We start from the raw sequence: 13,899 nt of genomic DNA, 5'->3' as shown, positions 1-13,899 counted from the left end.
CTCCAACCCATCTCCATACTCAGTACTGACTGACCTGGTCACACTATACCCGGCAACCCCAGACGGCCCTCACCATGTCTTTACACACACACACGTAAAATCCCATCTGCTCAATGACATTACTGTAATCCTGATATAAAAACAAGCCCCCCCCATAACTAAATCTCAGCGTATTCCCACGTACCCTGTCAGTCAGTCTCCCTCACCCCCACCCCCACTCACACAAATGACAGTGCCTGGTAACACAGGCCTCACCATCCTCCCTATCAACCCTGCTTATACCAGACTGAACAAATTAAACAAGAATGAGTGGTGTTCAGTCTGGTGTAAACAGGTTACCAACCCCCCAGGACTCTCCTCACTCACCCAGACATTTACATTACATTTAAGTCATTTAGCAGACGCTCTTATCCAGAGCGACTTACAAATTGGTGCATACACCTTATGACAACCAGTGGAACAGCCACTTGCATCTAAATCTTGTTGGGGGGGGAGAAGGGGGGGGGGGTGAGAAGGATTACTTACCCTTACTTACCCTATCCTAGGTATTCCTGTGACAACCCACCTCCACTCCCACACCCCTCTAGACTGAGGAACAGAATCAGGGGGAGGGAGACTCATTGCAACCACTTTAATGATGAGTTGTAAAGATCTACAATTCAAAAGGAGGGTGGGGGGTGGGGTGGGGTGGTGGGCCGGCTGTAATTACAACACTATTTAGGTCTGACTCCATCCAGCCTGTCCTCTCATAAACACCATGGGACCACGCAGCCGTCATACCGCTCAGGAAGGAGATGCGTTCTGTCTCCTGGAGATGAACGTACTTTGGTACAAAGTACAAATCAATCCCAGAACAACAGCAAATTAACTTGTGACGATTCTGGAGGAAACAGTTACAAAAGTATCTATATCCACAGTAAAACGAGTCCTATATCGACATAACCTGAAAGGCCGCTCAGCAAGGAAGAAGCCACTGCTCCAAAACCACCATAAAAAAAGCCAGACTAAGGTTTGTAACTGCAAATGGAGACAAAGATCTTACTTTTTGGAGAAATGTCCTCTGGTCTGATAAAACAAAAATAGAACTGTTTGGCCATAATGACCATTGTCATGTTTGGAGGAAAAAGGGGGAGGCTTGCAAGCCAAAGAACACCATCCCAACTGTGAAGCACGGTGGTGGCAGCATCATGTTTTGGGGGTGCTGTGCTGCAGGAGGGACTGGTGCACTTCTCAAAATAGATGGCTTCATGAGGGAGGAAAATGATGTGAATATATTGAAGCAACATCTCAAGACATCGGTCAGGAAGTTAAAGCTTGGCCGCAAATGGGTCTTCCTAATGGACAATGACCCCAAGCATACTTCCAAAGTTGTGGCAAAATGGCTTAAGGACAACAAAGGTATTGGAGTTGCCATCACAAAGCCCTGACCTCAATCCTATAGAACATATAGAATCCTATAGAATATTTTTTTACGAGGATTAAATGTCAGAAATTGTGAAAAACTGAGTTTAAAATGTTTTTGGCTAAGGTGTATGTAAACATCCGGCTTCAACTGTATATAGGCTGAAGTAGTCTTGCGTGGACATCCTTCCAAATTATATGCCTGGTCTCCTGAGGCTAAGGCAATAAGGGTGTAAACACCATGATGTGTGGCCAGCTCTCATCTGGAGAGTACAATGATGGATGGAGATAAATAATAATAGATGTATTTTATATTGCTCTTTTCATACAGAATCTCAAAGTCACTTTAAAAATATTAAAATAATTCAGGGAGCTAGTAGTTTATGGGAGAAGGTCTTCCACAGCCAGACCATGATGCAGTTCAGTACAGGAGTAGCGTGAGTGGAGGTGTCGACGATGGTCTAGCCAGGGAGGGAGAAACATCAGACAGGCAGGCCCGGAGCTTTTCATCAGACACCTCTGTCTCTGAAGTTCACAGCTAGTACTTCTCCTCTGTAGGAAGGCTGGAACATCCACTACCGAAAGTGTAGCACGCACTTGTGATGCTTTGGCAGCTATAAGTGCCTGAGACCACCACACCTCGGCAGTAATCAGTAAGTGTCCTACGAGGCGAGCCTCTGTCATCCCCTCATACAGTCCACATCCTTCCAGAAACAGGGGCAGGTGGAATAAAAAGCCACTGCTGTGTTGATCAGGCGTTGATGCATCATTCAAATTAGATTGGTCAGCTAGCTAGCCAAGCAAACAGACATCCCATCGTCAGTCCTGCAACTAGATATTTTAGCTCAACCTTCAACAGGTTTTCACCCCCCACAATTTTTATTTTAAATGCAACAAAAAAAAACACTTAACTAACAAAAATATGTACAATATTTACAGAGCTCTCTGCCAAGGCTTCCTCATGGCTCCATGGCAACCACAGATCTCAAATGAGATGATGGGATGTGGTTGCCAAGGCGATGGGGACTCAGAGAAGACAGAGGTGAGGGGGATGGGGGGGAGCTGTTCAACCTCTGTGCTCAATACAGTTCACCTAAAGAGCACAGCTACAGCCTCTTCTCTCTGTCCAACCTACTCATGGCTGGCCATTACAATCTTACACTGTAAATACAGTCCGCGTTATAGCATGGCCCATACAAACACCCACCGCACACACACGGGGGAGGGAATTTTCAGGTTCAGATAGACATTATTAGTCACACATCACCTATAACTCTGATATCTCTAATCACACTGTTACCAGGGTGCAATGGTTTGTTTCTATGAGAAAATCACCATCAATATACAGGTAACTACCAAAATAAAGGAAATACTCCTGAATTTGTATAAAAATGCCCAATTGCCCAAAATTTAGTCTACCATGGCTAGAAGAGATGTCAGTGACTTTGAAAAAGGAGTCTCAAAGGACCATAGGGGGTTTAAAGTGTGTGTGTGTGTGTGTGTGTGTGTGTGTGTGTGTGTGTGTGTGTGTGTGTGTGTGTGTGTGTGTGTGTGTGTCAGTCTCCAGATCTCAACCCAATTGAACACTTATGGGAGATTCTGGAGCGGTGCCTGAGACAGAGTCTTCCACCACCAAAAAAAACAAAAACATTTATTGTAGAATAATGGTATCACATTCATCCAATAGAGTTTCAGACACTTGTAGAATCTATGCCAAGATGCATTGAAGCTGTTTTGGTGGCTTGTGGTGGACAAACACCCTATTGAGACACTTTATGTTGGCGTTTCCTTTATTTTGGCAGTTACATGTTCCAACACTGTTAAGTTGTTGGTCTAACTTATAACTAGATCTATGCAGCTAAAAAGACAGATACAGAAACAGACAGATCAGTATTAATGGTTAATAAAAATTATTTAGGGCAGACACTAGTCTGGATCAGACCCTAGCTAGGCCTACTCCAGGTTAAACAGAGGTAGAGTTCTCCTACGAGGTCACTGGTCTAATCTATGGTGGCCATAAACATTCTACTTCTAACAACAATGGCACTGAGTGAAAATCTGTGGCATAGGATCATCTTTCCAGTCCATAAACACTAGCTGGGCTGCTTCTGTATTCCTCTCTGAGACAGATATGTTAGATATAGCTGGGTGTTTCTACAATGTTGGTCCCTGAATATACAGTTACTATAAGTCAGGGGTGTCAAACTCATTCCACGGAGGGCCATGTGTCTGCAGGTTTTTGGTTTTTCCTTTCATTTAAAACCTAGACAACCAGGTGAGGGGAGTTCCTTAACAATTTGTGACGTTTAATTCATCAATGAAGTACAAGGGTGGAGCAAAAACCTGCAGACACTCGGCCCTCCCTGGAATGACTTTGACAAGTGCTGTAAGTGAATGTAGGATGATAAATTAGGATAAATCCATGAATTGAAGTCATTCCCACTAAAGCAGGACTACTGAAATGTCTGGGTTACAAGTTACAACTCCTCTCCATGACCCTCATCTTAAATATGACCACATTTGAGGTCTCGGTAACCAATCAGACGGGGAAAGTGACCGTGTGAAAACAAAGGGGACAGAGTGACAGTGCAGGGGAGGGCAGTCCAGGAGGTAAGCCAATATTTCCTGTGAATGACTGAACCCCTTCCCCCCTGATCAGATCTTATCCTCTGTCCCCAAGGCTATAGGCTACCATGTCCAAAATGTTGTCCATGTCTCTGTGTACAGCCCCCCCTCCCCTTTCTTAAACCCACACAGAAAGGGAAGAAGGGAGGAAAGAGTAGATGAGCAGCAGCCTCTTTCCTGTGGCCTTGCCTAGCCAGTTCAGTTTTTCCTGAGCCCTTCCTCCTCGCTGCTGACTATTTATTTACATTCTTCCTGCCTCTTAGCCCCATCCCCATCCTGTGTACTCACCCCTCCCCTCTTCCCTCCGGGGCCCTGGTCCTAAGGTCAACCCCCACAGCCTCCCTCCTCCTCCCTCCCTGGCCCTAAGGTCAACCCTCACTCTGAGTGGCACTGGCCCTAAGGTCAACCCTCACTCTGAGTGGCACTGGCCCTAAGGTCAACCCTCACTCTGAGTGGCACTGGCCCTAAGGTCAACCCTCACTCTGAGTGGCACTGGCCCTAAGGTCAACCCTCACTCTGAGTGGCCCTGGCCCTAAGGTCGACCCTCACTCTGAGTGGCCCTGGCCCTAAGGTCAACCCTCACTCTGAGTGGCACTGGCCCTAAGGTCAACCCTCACTCTGAGTGGCACTGGCCCTAAGGTCAACCCTCACTCTGAGTGGCACTGGCCCTAAGGTCGACCCTCACTCGGAGTGGCCCTGGCCCTAAGGTTGACCCCCACCCCGAGTGCCAGTGCGGGGCTTCAGGAGTCAGGGGAGAAAACGCAGAGGGAGCTAGAAGGAATTCTACACTGCTGCCGTTTGTTGAATGGAAGGAGGAACCAAACACAACCCTCATCTTCATTATTCCACAAACAGAGCTAATGGAGAACGTTGGGGTGGTTGCTTACATTGGCACAAAACCTCAGTACTTGGCCAAACCAAAATGTAATGTATTAAGCTTTCTGGAAGTCAAAATCTTCTGCAATACATGTAAATCTAGTTTATATCTACACACGCACATTGCCACAGGCACACATACCCTTCAGTGGACATCTCATCTGTTTCCCTGACCTTTAATGACAACCCGCTGGTCGAACAGGCTGGAAATCTGCTGAGGAATTATGACTGGTTTACAACGTCTGACTGGGACAAGGACAGGTCCACTAGTTACTCAACAACTTAGCTTTAATTTTGTCTAAGTTGTCCATTCAAACATGCTATTTGGAGCATATCAACAAGGGTCCTACCTCCCCCATTGTTTTGTACTAAACAATGACAATGGTATAGCCTGGGTACCAGTCTGTTGAGCTAACATTCCACTCCTTGTACTCTGTGTCATATGCCAAAGATGTTTAGCATGACAGGAGTGGCAAGGAGTGGAATAATAGCTAAACAGACTGGTAGAGACTAACAATGGTAAGCTGTTCCTAGGAAAACATAGGCGAGTTTATGGATAGGTAAGATGAGGTGTGTGTCATTTGGGTGGGGTATTCCCATAGCCGGGCCTTTGGGTGATGCCTGTCCAGAGCTGACAACTAAATAATGTCCAGGGTGGATCCAGACAGGGACTTTAACATCAGTTTGTTATGACTTAGGTGGTCTGATGAAAACCTAAGACAGCCAGCTACATGCACTTGAAAATCTGTCTTTGACAAACTCAAAAAGTAAAGTTAGCCGTTTTAAATGAATGTGATTAATCAGTTATGGAACACAAATACCATCCTCCTCTGCTGTGGTACGTCCACATATGGCCATTATCTGTATACAAAACTCAACCTATAAAACCCTTAAATGTTTAAACTGTTAAATTGATATGGATCATGACATTTACATTTTAGGGCCCTATATAGTAGAGACATTTTCTAGTAAAGATTTACAACTTCAATTTCCCTCAACCAGCTCCAAACAGTCTCACACTGACCTAGGAGAAATAGCCACTGGGAATATATCATGAAAATGTGTGTTAGTTATAAGTCTGGTCAGTCATTTCCACTCACCTCCCAGTCCTTCTGTCCCTTCATCTTCAGCTGGTCACATTTACGCAGCTTACAGATCTGCTTCCCAATTTTACGGTTCATACAGTTGCTGCAGGTGCCACAGTTCTCCTTCTGCATACAGGGGCCACACACGCCGCACCGCCTCCTCTTCTTTCCCTGGGGGGCCGCGAGGGCCTCTCCATGGGTAGGGGGCCCGAGGGAGAAGAGACCCCCCTGCTGGTGCTCAGTCTGGATGTACTTGTAGTGAGGGGACAGGGGCATTCCCGGGCCCTCCATGGCTTTCCCCGGGCTTTGCAGAAAGATCTGGGTTGTGGTCTCGTCACCATCCAGGGAGAATTCATAGATGTCCTGGAAGCGTGGGGGGCCAGGCCCTCCCTTGGCCCTGTGCATGCTGACAGACAGTCCAGCCTAAAGCCTAGCTGCACTGTCCTGGTGGCAATGTGAGGAATACAAACAGAACAGCACAGTAACAGAGTAGTGTAGTGTAATGGTCTGGAGTTGGGGAGGTAGTTGTTGTAAGAGCTGAGAAGGGCTAAAGAGTATGTTAGTCCATCCTGTCCTGTCAGTCTCCTGGTTGGGCTGCTGGATGAGATAGGTCATTAATGATAGAGCATCTTTCCCAGCTACCCAGCGGGATGGACAGGGGTCAGCCATAACCACAACAGGGGAGGAGGTGTCAGAGGAGCCATGGTCTGGTCTCACCTGTCCAGCAGTAGCCTACCTGGGTGCTTTCTGAAAGTGGGAATAGACAGCTTGGGAAAGAAAGATGGAAAATAACAGTTAGGCCTACTTACAATGAACAATTTAAATGTGTCTGTTCATAGCTGTGGGAAGATGTTTTGAGTCGGGGGTGCTGGGGGGGAAGAGGAAAAAAATAATTCATCTATAATCGCATTTGCTGATGGCATACAGTTGAGCAGAATCATTTTGGAGATTTCCATACAATGGATTGTTTGTTGTTGCATGGTCTGGAAAAAACATTTAACTTTTTTAAATGCATTTCTACAGAATATTTGTTTATATCATACAAATGGCCAAATGCATGCTACTGTGCAACTCACTAATCAGGTAAGATGCTATTTAAAAAACGCTTTTTTCTTCTCGTATTTATCATCATTATTATAATCATAATCCTTATTATTGTATATCATTGTTATTATTGTAGGCCTATTAATTAATCTAAACCAGTTCATTAAATATGCAAAACATGTTTAGTTTTCATTCTGTTGAGGCATTTTCATTGGCTAAATTGAGTTCGATATGTCTTTTCAATTGGGAGATACATATTTAGTTTAAGATAGGCCTTTTATTAGCCTATCCCTGTCATTTGTTGGGTACGGTAGGCACTAGCTTTTCTAGGTAATTGCTGTATTCTAACTTTTGTGAAGGTTTAAACCAGTTCACAAGTGTTTTGTTTAATTCTGATGAGCCATTTTCTTTGCAAAATAAAGTTCCAACTGTAATGTTGTGTTTGCAGTGATATAATATCCTGCTTGTAGTTTCCCTATAAACAACGGCTTGTTTTAGTTTTGATATTATATTATAACACAATTTAGAAACTTTTGTGATGGTTCGGTGTGGTGTAGCTATTAGCCTATTATACCGCTGAACTACACGACCGTTCAAAAGTTTGGGGTAACTTAGAAATGTCCTTGTTTTTGAAAGAAAAGCAAAATAAAATGTACATTAAATTAACATCAACTTGATGAGAAATACAGCGTCGACATTGCTAATGTGGTAAATGACCATTGTAGCTGGAAACAGCTGATTTATGGAATATCTACCCAGGCGTACAGAGGCTCATTATCAGCAACCTCCTGTGTTCCAATGGCATGTTGTGTTAGCTAATCCAAGTTTATCATTTTAAAAGGCTAATTGATCATTAGAAAACCCCTTTTGCAATTTTTGCAATTATGTTAGCACAGCTGAAAACTGTTGTCCTGATTAAAGAAGCAATAAAACTGGCCTTCTTTAGACGAGTTGAGTATCTGGAGCATCAGTATTTGTGAGTTCGATTACAGGGTCAAACTGGCCAGAAACAAAGAACTTTCTTCTGAAACACATCAGTCTATTCTTGCTCTGAAAAATTATGGCTATTCCATGTGAGAAATTGCCAAGAAACTGAAGATCTTGTACAACAGGCCAGCATACCGGAGTCGCTTCTTCACTGTTGATGTTGAGCCTGGCGTTTTGCGGGTACTATTTAATGAAGCTGCCAGTTGAGGACTTGTGAGGTGTCTGTTTCTCAAAGTAAAACACGTAATAATAAAACTAATAATAAATACACAATGAGTAACGCTAACTTGGCTATATACTCGGGGTACCAGTACTAAGTTGATGGGCAGTGGTACGAGGTAATTGAGGTATATATGTAAATATAACTAGGAATAAAGTCATAGATAATAAACAATAGCAGCAGTTTATGTGATGACTCCCAAAATAAGTTAATGCAAAAAGGGTCCATGCAGATAATCCGGGTAGCTATTTGGTTAACTAACCGACTTTCCACAAATTTCTTGTTAACAAACTGTAGTTTTGGCGTGGTTGAAAAACTAGTTTTAATGACTCCAACCTAAGTGTATGTAAACTTCCGACTTCAACAGTATATTTAGTGGTCTTATGGCTTGGGGGATAGAAGCTGTTCAGGGTCCTGTTGGATCCAGACTTGGTTCATCGCTACCACTTCCTGTGTGGTAGCAGAGAGAACAGTCTGTGACTTGGGTGGCTGGAGTCTAGGGTCTAGGGTCTTCCTCTGACACTGCCTGGTATAGAGGTCCTGGATGGCAGGGTGCTCGGCCCCAGTGAAGTACTGGACCGTACGCAGTACCCTCTATAGTACCTTGTTGTTGGATGCCAAGCAGTTGCTATACCAAGCGGCGATACAGCCATTCATGATGCTCTCAAATGGTGCAGCTGTATAATTTTCTGAGGATCTGAGTGCTCATGCCAAACCATTTGAACGTCCTGTGGGGGAAGAGACGTGGTTCCCTATTCACGACTGTGTTGGTGTGTGGACCATGATAGATCCTTAGTGGTGTGGACACCATGGAACTTGAAGCTCTCCACATGCTCCACTACAGCTCCGAATGGGGACCTCCTCCTTATAGGCGGTCTCATCGTCATCAGTGATCAGGCCTTACACAGTCATGTAGTCTGCAAACTTAATGATCGTGTTGGAGTCGTGTGCGACCAGGCAGCCGTGGGTGAACGGGAGTGGAGTACAGGAGGGGACTAAGCACGCACCCCTGTGGTCATCTGTACTTTGTTGAAGCACCTTTGGCAGCGATTACAGCCTGGCGTCTTCTTGGGTATGACACTACAAGCTTGGCACACCTGTATTTGGGGAGTTTTTCCCCATTCTTCTCAAGCTCTGTCAGGTTGGATGGGGAGCATCACTGCACAGCTTTTTTCAGGTCTCTCCAGAGATGTTAGATAGTGTTCTGGGTGGGCCACTCAAGGACATTCAGAGACTTGTTTCAAAGCCACGCCTGCATTGTCTTTGCTGTGTGCTTAGGGTCATTGTCCTGTTGGAAAGTGAACTTTTGCCCCAGTCTGAGGTCCTGAGCAGGTTTTCATCAAGGATCTCTCTGTACTTCGCTCTGTTCATCTTTCCATTGATCCTGACTAGTCTCCCAGTCCCTGCTGCTGAAAAACATCCCCACAGCATGATGCTGCCACCACCATGCTTCACCATAGGGATGGTGCCAGGTTTCCTCCAAAGGTGACACTTGGCATTCAAGCCAAAGAGTTCAATCTTAGTTTCATCAGACCAGAGAATCTTGTTTCTCATGGTGTGAGAGTTATTTGGGTGTCTTTTGGCAAGCTCCAAAAGGGCTGTCATGTGCCTTTTACTGAAGAGTGGCTTCCCTCTGGCCTATCTACCATAAAGGCCTGGTTGGTGGAGTGCTGCAGTAATCGCTGCCCTTCTGGAATGTTCTCTTATCTCCACAGAGGAACTCTGGAGCTCTATCAGAGTGACCATCTGGTTCTTGGTCACCTCCCTGACCAAGGCCCTTCTCCCCTGATTGCTCAGTTTGGCCGAGTGGCCAGCTTGGTGGTTCCAAACTTATTTCAGGAATGATGAATGTTCTTGGTGACCTCAATGCTTCAAAAAAAATGTGGTACCCTTCCCTAGCTCTATGCCTCACACAATCCTGTCTCGGAGCTCTACGGACAATTCATTCGACCTCATGGCTTGGTTTTTGCTCTGACATGCATTGTTAACTGTGGGAACTTATATAGACAGGTGTGTGCCTTTCCAAATCATGTCAAATCAATTGAATTTACCACAGTTGCACTCCAATCAAGTTGTAGAAACATCTCAATGATGATCAATAGAAACGGGATGCACATGAGCTTGTCACACCCTGATTTGTTTCACCCGTCTTTGTGATTGTCTCCACCCCCCTATAGGTGTCACCCATCTTCCCCCTAATCCTGTGTATATATACCTGGGTTATCTATTTGTCTGTTACCAGTTTGTTTTGTTTCGTCAAGCCTACCAGCCTTTTCGCCTCTGTTCCGGTCTCTCGATTGTTCCTGTTTTCTAGTTTTCCCCGTATTGACATGTTCTACCTGCCCTGACCCTGCCTACCTTTGCCCCACCTATCTTGATTACTGACCTCTGCCTAACCAGACCCTGCCTGCCGTCCTGTGTCTTTGCCCCATCTACCTGGATTACTGACCCCTGCCTACCCAGACCCTGCCTGCCGTCCTGTGTCTTTGCCACACCTACCTGGATTACTGACCCCTACCTACCCAGACCCTGCCTGCCGTCCTGTGTCTTTGCCCCACCTACCTGGATTACTGACCCCTGCCTACCCTGAGCCTGCCTGCCGTCCTGTGTCTTTGCCCCACCTACCTGGATTACTGACCCCTGCCTACACTTACCCTGCCTGCCGTCCTGTGTCTTTGCCCCACCTACCTGGATTACTGACCCCTGCCTACCCAGACCCTGCCTGCCGTCCTGTGTCTTTGCCCCACCTACCTGGATTACTGACCCCTGCCTGCCCTTGACCCGTCTTTTGCCTGCCCCTGTTGGAATAATAAACTGTTGTTACTTCGACGTTGTCTGCATCAGCGTCTTACCTCAAACGTGGTGGAGCTCAATTTCGAGTCTCATAGCAGTGTCAGAATACCTATGTAAATAAGGTATTTCTGTTTTGTTTGTTTTTTTAATACATTTTCAAGAATGTCTAAACCTGTTTTCCCTTTGTCATTATGGGGTATTTTGTGCAGATTTATGAGGGGGGGAATTATTTGATCCATTTTAGAATAAGGCTGTAAGGCTGTAACAAAACTAAATGTGGAAAAGGTATTTGGCATGCATGCTGCCCAAATTGTGGTCTTCCCAAGAACTGCTTGTGATAACTTTATCCACAGCTCTGCAATTTTTTTTTATAGCTATTGATCTTCTGCAGCTAAATTATGCTCTCTGGTGTAGTATTTTGAATGATTGTATTTATGTCTGTTCAGACAGGAGTAATATCATTTTTGGCGGGGGAAAAATGTATAGCCTAATTTTGCCAAAATTATTTCAATTTACCAGCGGGTGCTGCAGCACACCTACTTCCCGCTGCTGTTCCATTTAGGCCTATAAACTTTGGGAAAATATGACACGCCATAATAACAAAACAAACTCACCTGTCATTTCCCCCAACAAACCTTAATCAATAACTGCTTTACTGGGAAAGACGTGAATCTCACCTAATGACAGTTATTAGTAGTCTAGACCTGTAATATGAAATGGCTGGGGATGCCAGAAAGATGTCATGCTCATGGGTCGACATGGGAATATGCTGAGTTCTATAATGGCTAGTCCTCCCATGAGGAGGCTTTGTTTGTCCTCTCTCTATGAATGAGAAAGGGGGTCTCGTTGAACCCGCGACGGTGCTCTTTGTTTCGCAGTCAGACTCAAGTCAGCCGTCAATAAACTGCAATGTTGTTTTAACTGTGTCGATAAACCCGCTGTAGGTAACTTGTTTCTCCGTGGCAGTAACATTACGCTCATGTTGAATCACTGCGGTAGCATGCTGCTGTGCATATAAAAAGACACACCGAAATATGTATAATGAGACTTTCTAATTGAATGAGCTCGAACGATTGATATAGCTTAGTTAGTATTAGGCTCATTAATATACTGAAAACTGTCAACGTGTCTGAAATTCGAATGAAAATACTTTTACGTTTTACGAAGCCAAAAAAAGCATCAGTTGTGTGCAAATCGCCCTGGAGAACCAAACATTTAATTTCTTACTTTTACTATTGCAATATTGTCAATCATCCCAAACATTGTTTTTAATTTCGTTATTTTTGCTACTTACTTTCTTCGTAGTCTTGGGCAGAATCAGTCAGATGCAACCGAATGTTTCCAAAAAGTAACACGCTCCGCCACCCTTCCCAAATAAGCACGTGGCTTTATTCAGCAATTTATAACCGGTCTTTTAACTGGCCGCAAAGCCACCGCTGCACAAGACTGTTACAGTCCGGTTATTACTTAAGTATAAAACCATTTTTATATAGTTTACAGAAGTGTCAGGTAAAAGGGGTGGAGGCTGAAAACATTAAATAAGGAAGCCCCCCCTAGACTTTCAAAACATCACCCCAGGAAGCAAAATGGACAAGAACACTGATTAAAGGATAAAAGTGAGAAAAACATCAGATACAACAATAGACAATTAGATGGGATCATCACATTTACATAAACCCTATTATCTGTCAGATCGAACACGTTATAAATCTGTTAGGGCATGTTTGAAGTCACAACTAATAATGGAGTTTATCAGTGGCCCCAATGTGTATTTGACTAATTGCTTTACTGGTGAGAAACTACTTACTTTCACTGGGCAAATAGCCTACACGTTTAGATTTCTTTTGACAACAAGCTCTTAGGCTGTTAGAGAGGCCGATGGTCGTAGAAAGTAAAGTAAATAGAGAAATGTAGTTAATAGGATACATACCACGTTTGAGGGTGGTTCTTTAAATGGTTCGACTTTTCACCTAAGACAACGTTTTTTTTTAAGTGAGGGGAAAAAAACAGCAAAAAACTCCCTCTTCAAAGTCGACATACTAATATTGCAGGTGAATTATATTAATTATAATAATGTGAAAAGTTATTAAAAATTAAAGTAACTTAAACAGCAACTCAACTCCCAGAATAGAAACAAACAATAACCCAATAAGTGAGCAGATGAAGAAAAAAAATCGCGATTGTCTTACATTTATTTAAACACTTATTCGCGTATGAGTCGTCGAAAGTCTGAGGTCTGGTTAGAGTTAAAAGACGAAGAGGAGGTGGAAGAGAAGAAAACGTTGTGTTGATGTTAAAGTGATCAGCAAATTACGGAATGGAATTCGATAAATGCAGTGGAACAACAGAGTTAACTCTTCGCCCCCTGGGACAACGTCATTCTCATCTCAAACAGGACACATTTTTTTGCGTTTTACACAAACCTTCAATTGAATTCAAACATGCAATGGCATCAGTTATAAATTATGGCATTAGTTTTCAGAAGCTAAGTTATCACATATCAGATGAGCTATGTCCTCCTGATCAATTTTATGAAAATGTTATAATGCCATGATGGCATTATCCATAGAACGCCTAGTATTAGTAATTGGCGTTAGCCATGTCTTAATGTTAAGACAGAAGAATTTGAGAGCAATGTTCATTAAAGCCTATGCAGGATTAAAGTCGATTTAATTTATTTCTTACTGGTATAGGACACCCAAGTGTGCGCACGCATTTTTTTTAAACTACAAAAATGACAGGCTAGCCTACTCTGCTGATGTAACAGGGTTATATTGGTGATTCCCCTTGCCACTTTATTGTTAAGCCAATGGGTTTTTGGTTTGAGTATGTCTTGCCTTCACCTACTCAACATGGCATCTTATTGGC

General features: G+C 43.9%; 1 protein-coding gene across 3 annotated transcripts in view; it reads right to left on the bottom strand.

The window, feature by feature from the left end:
* Positions 1-13,279, bottom strand: part of LOC118357874 (methylcytosine dioxygenase tet3-like) — an 81,736-nt gene extending 68,457 nt beyond the window's left edge. The window contains exons 1-2 of one of the 3 annotated variants that reach the window (XM_052479045.1): positions 12,962-13,279; positions 6,003-6,754 (exon numbers count right to left, since the gene is read on the bottom strand). In XM_052479045.1, coding sequence (XP_052335005.1) covers positions 6,003-6,392 — 390 coding nt within the window. In that variant the 5' untranslated portion in view covers positions 6,393-6,754; positions 12,962-13,279. Of the gene's footprint in view, positions 1-6,002; positions 6,755-12,325; positions 12,499-12,961 lie in introns of those variants that run through there. The other 2 variants (XM_052479044.1, XM_052479046.1) reach the window with 2 other exon arrangements.
* Between the last annotated feature and the right edge of the window lie 620 nt (positions 13,280-13,899).

The sequence above is a fragment of the Oncorhynchus keta genome, chromosome 25 (genome assembly GCF_023373465.1).
Source record: "Oncorhynchus keta strain PuntledgeMale-10-30-2019 chromosome 25, Oket_V2, whole genome shotgun sequence".
Classification (NCBI taxonomy): Eukaryota; Metazoa; Chordata; class Actinopteri; order Salmoniformes; family Salmonidae; genus Oncorhynchus; species Oncorhynchus keta.
Note: the sequence above shows the minus strand (reverse complement) of the source record. Positions and strands in the feature narration are given on the sequence as shown.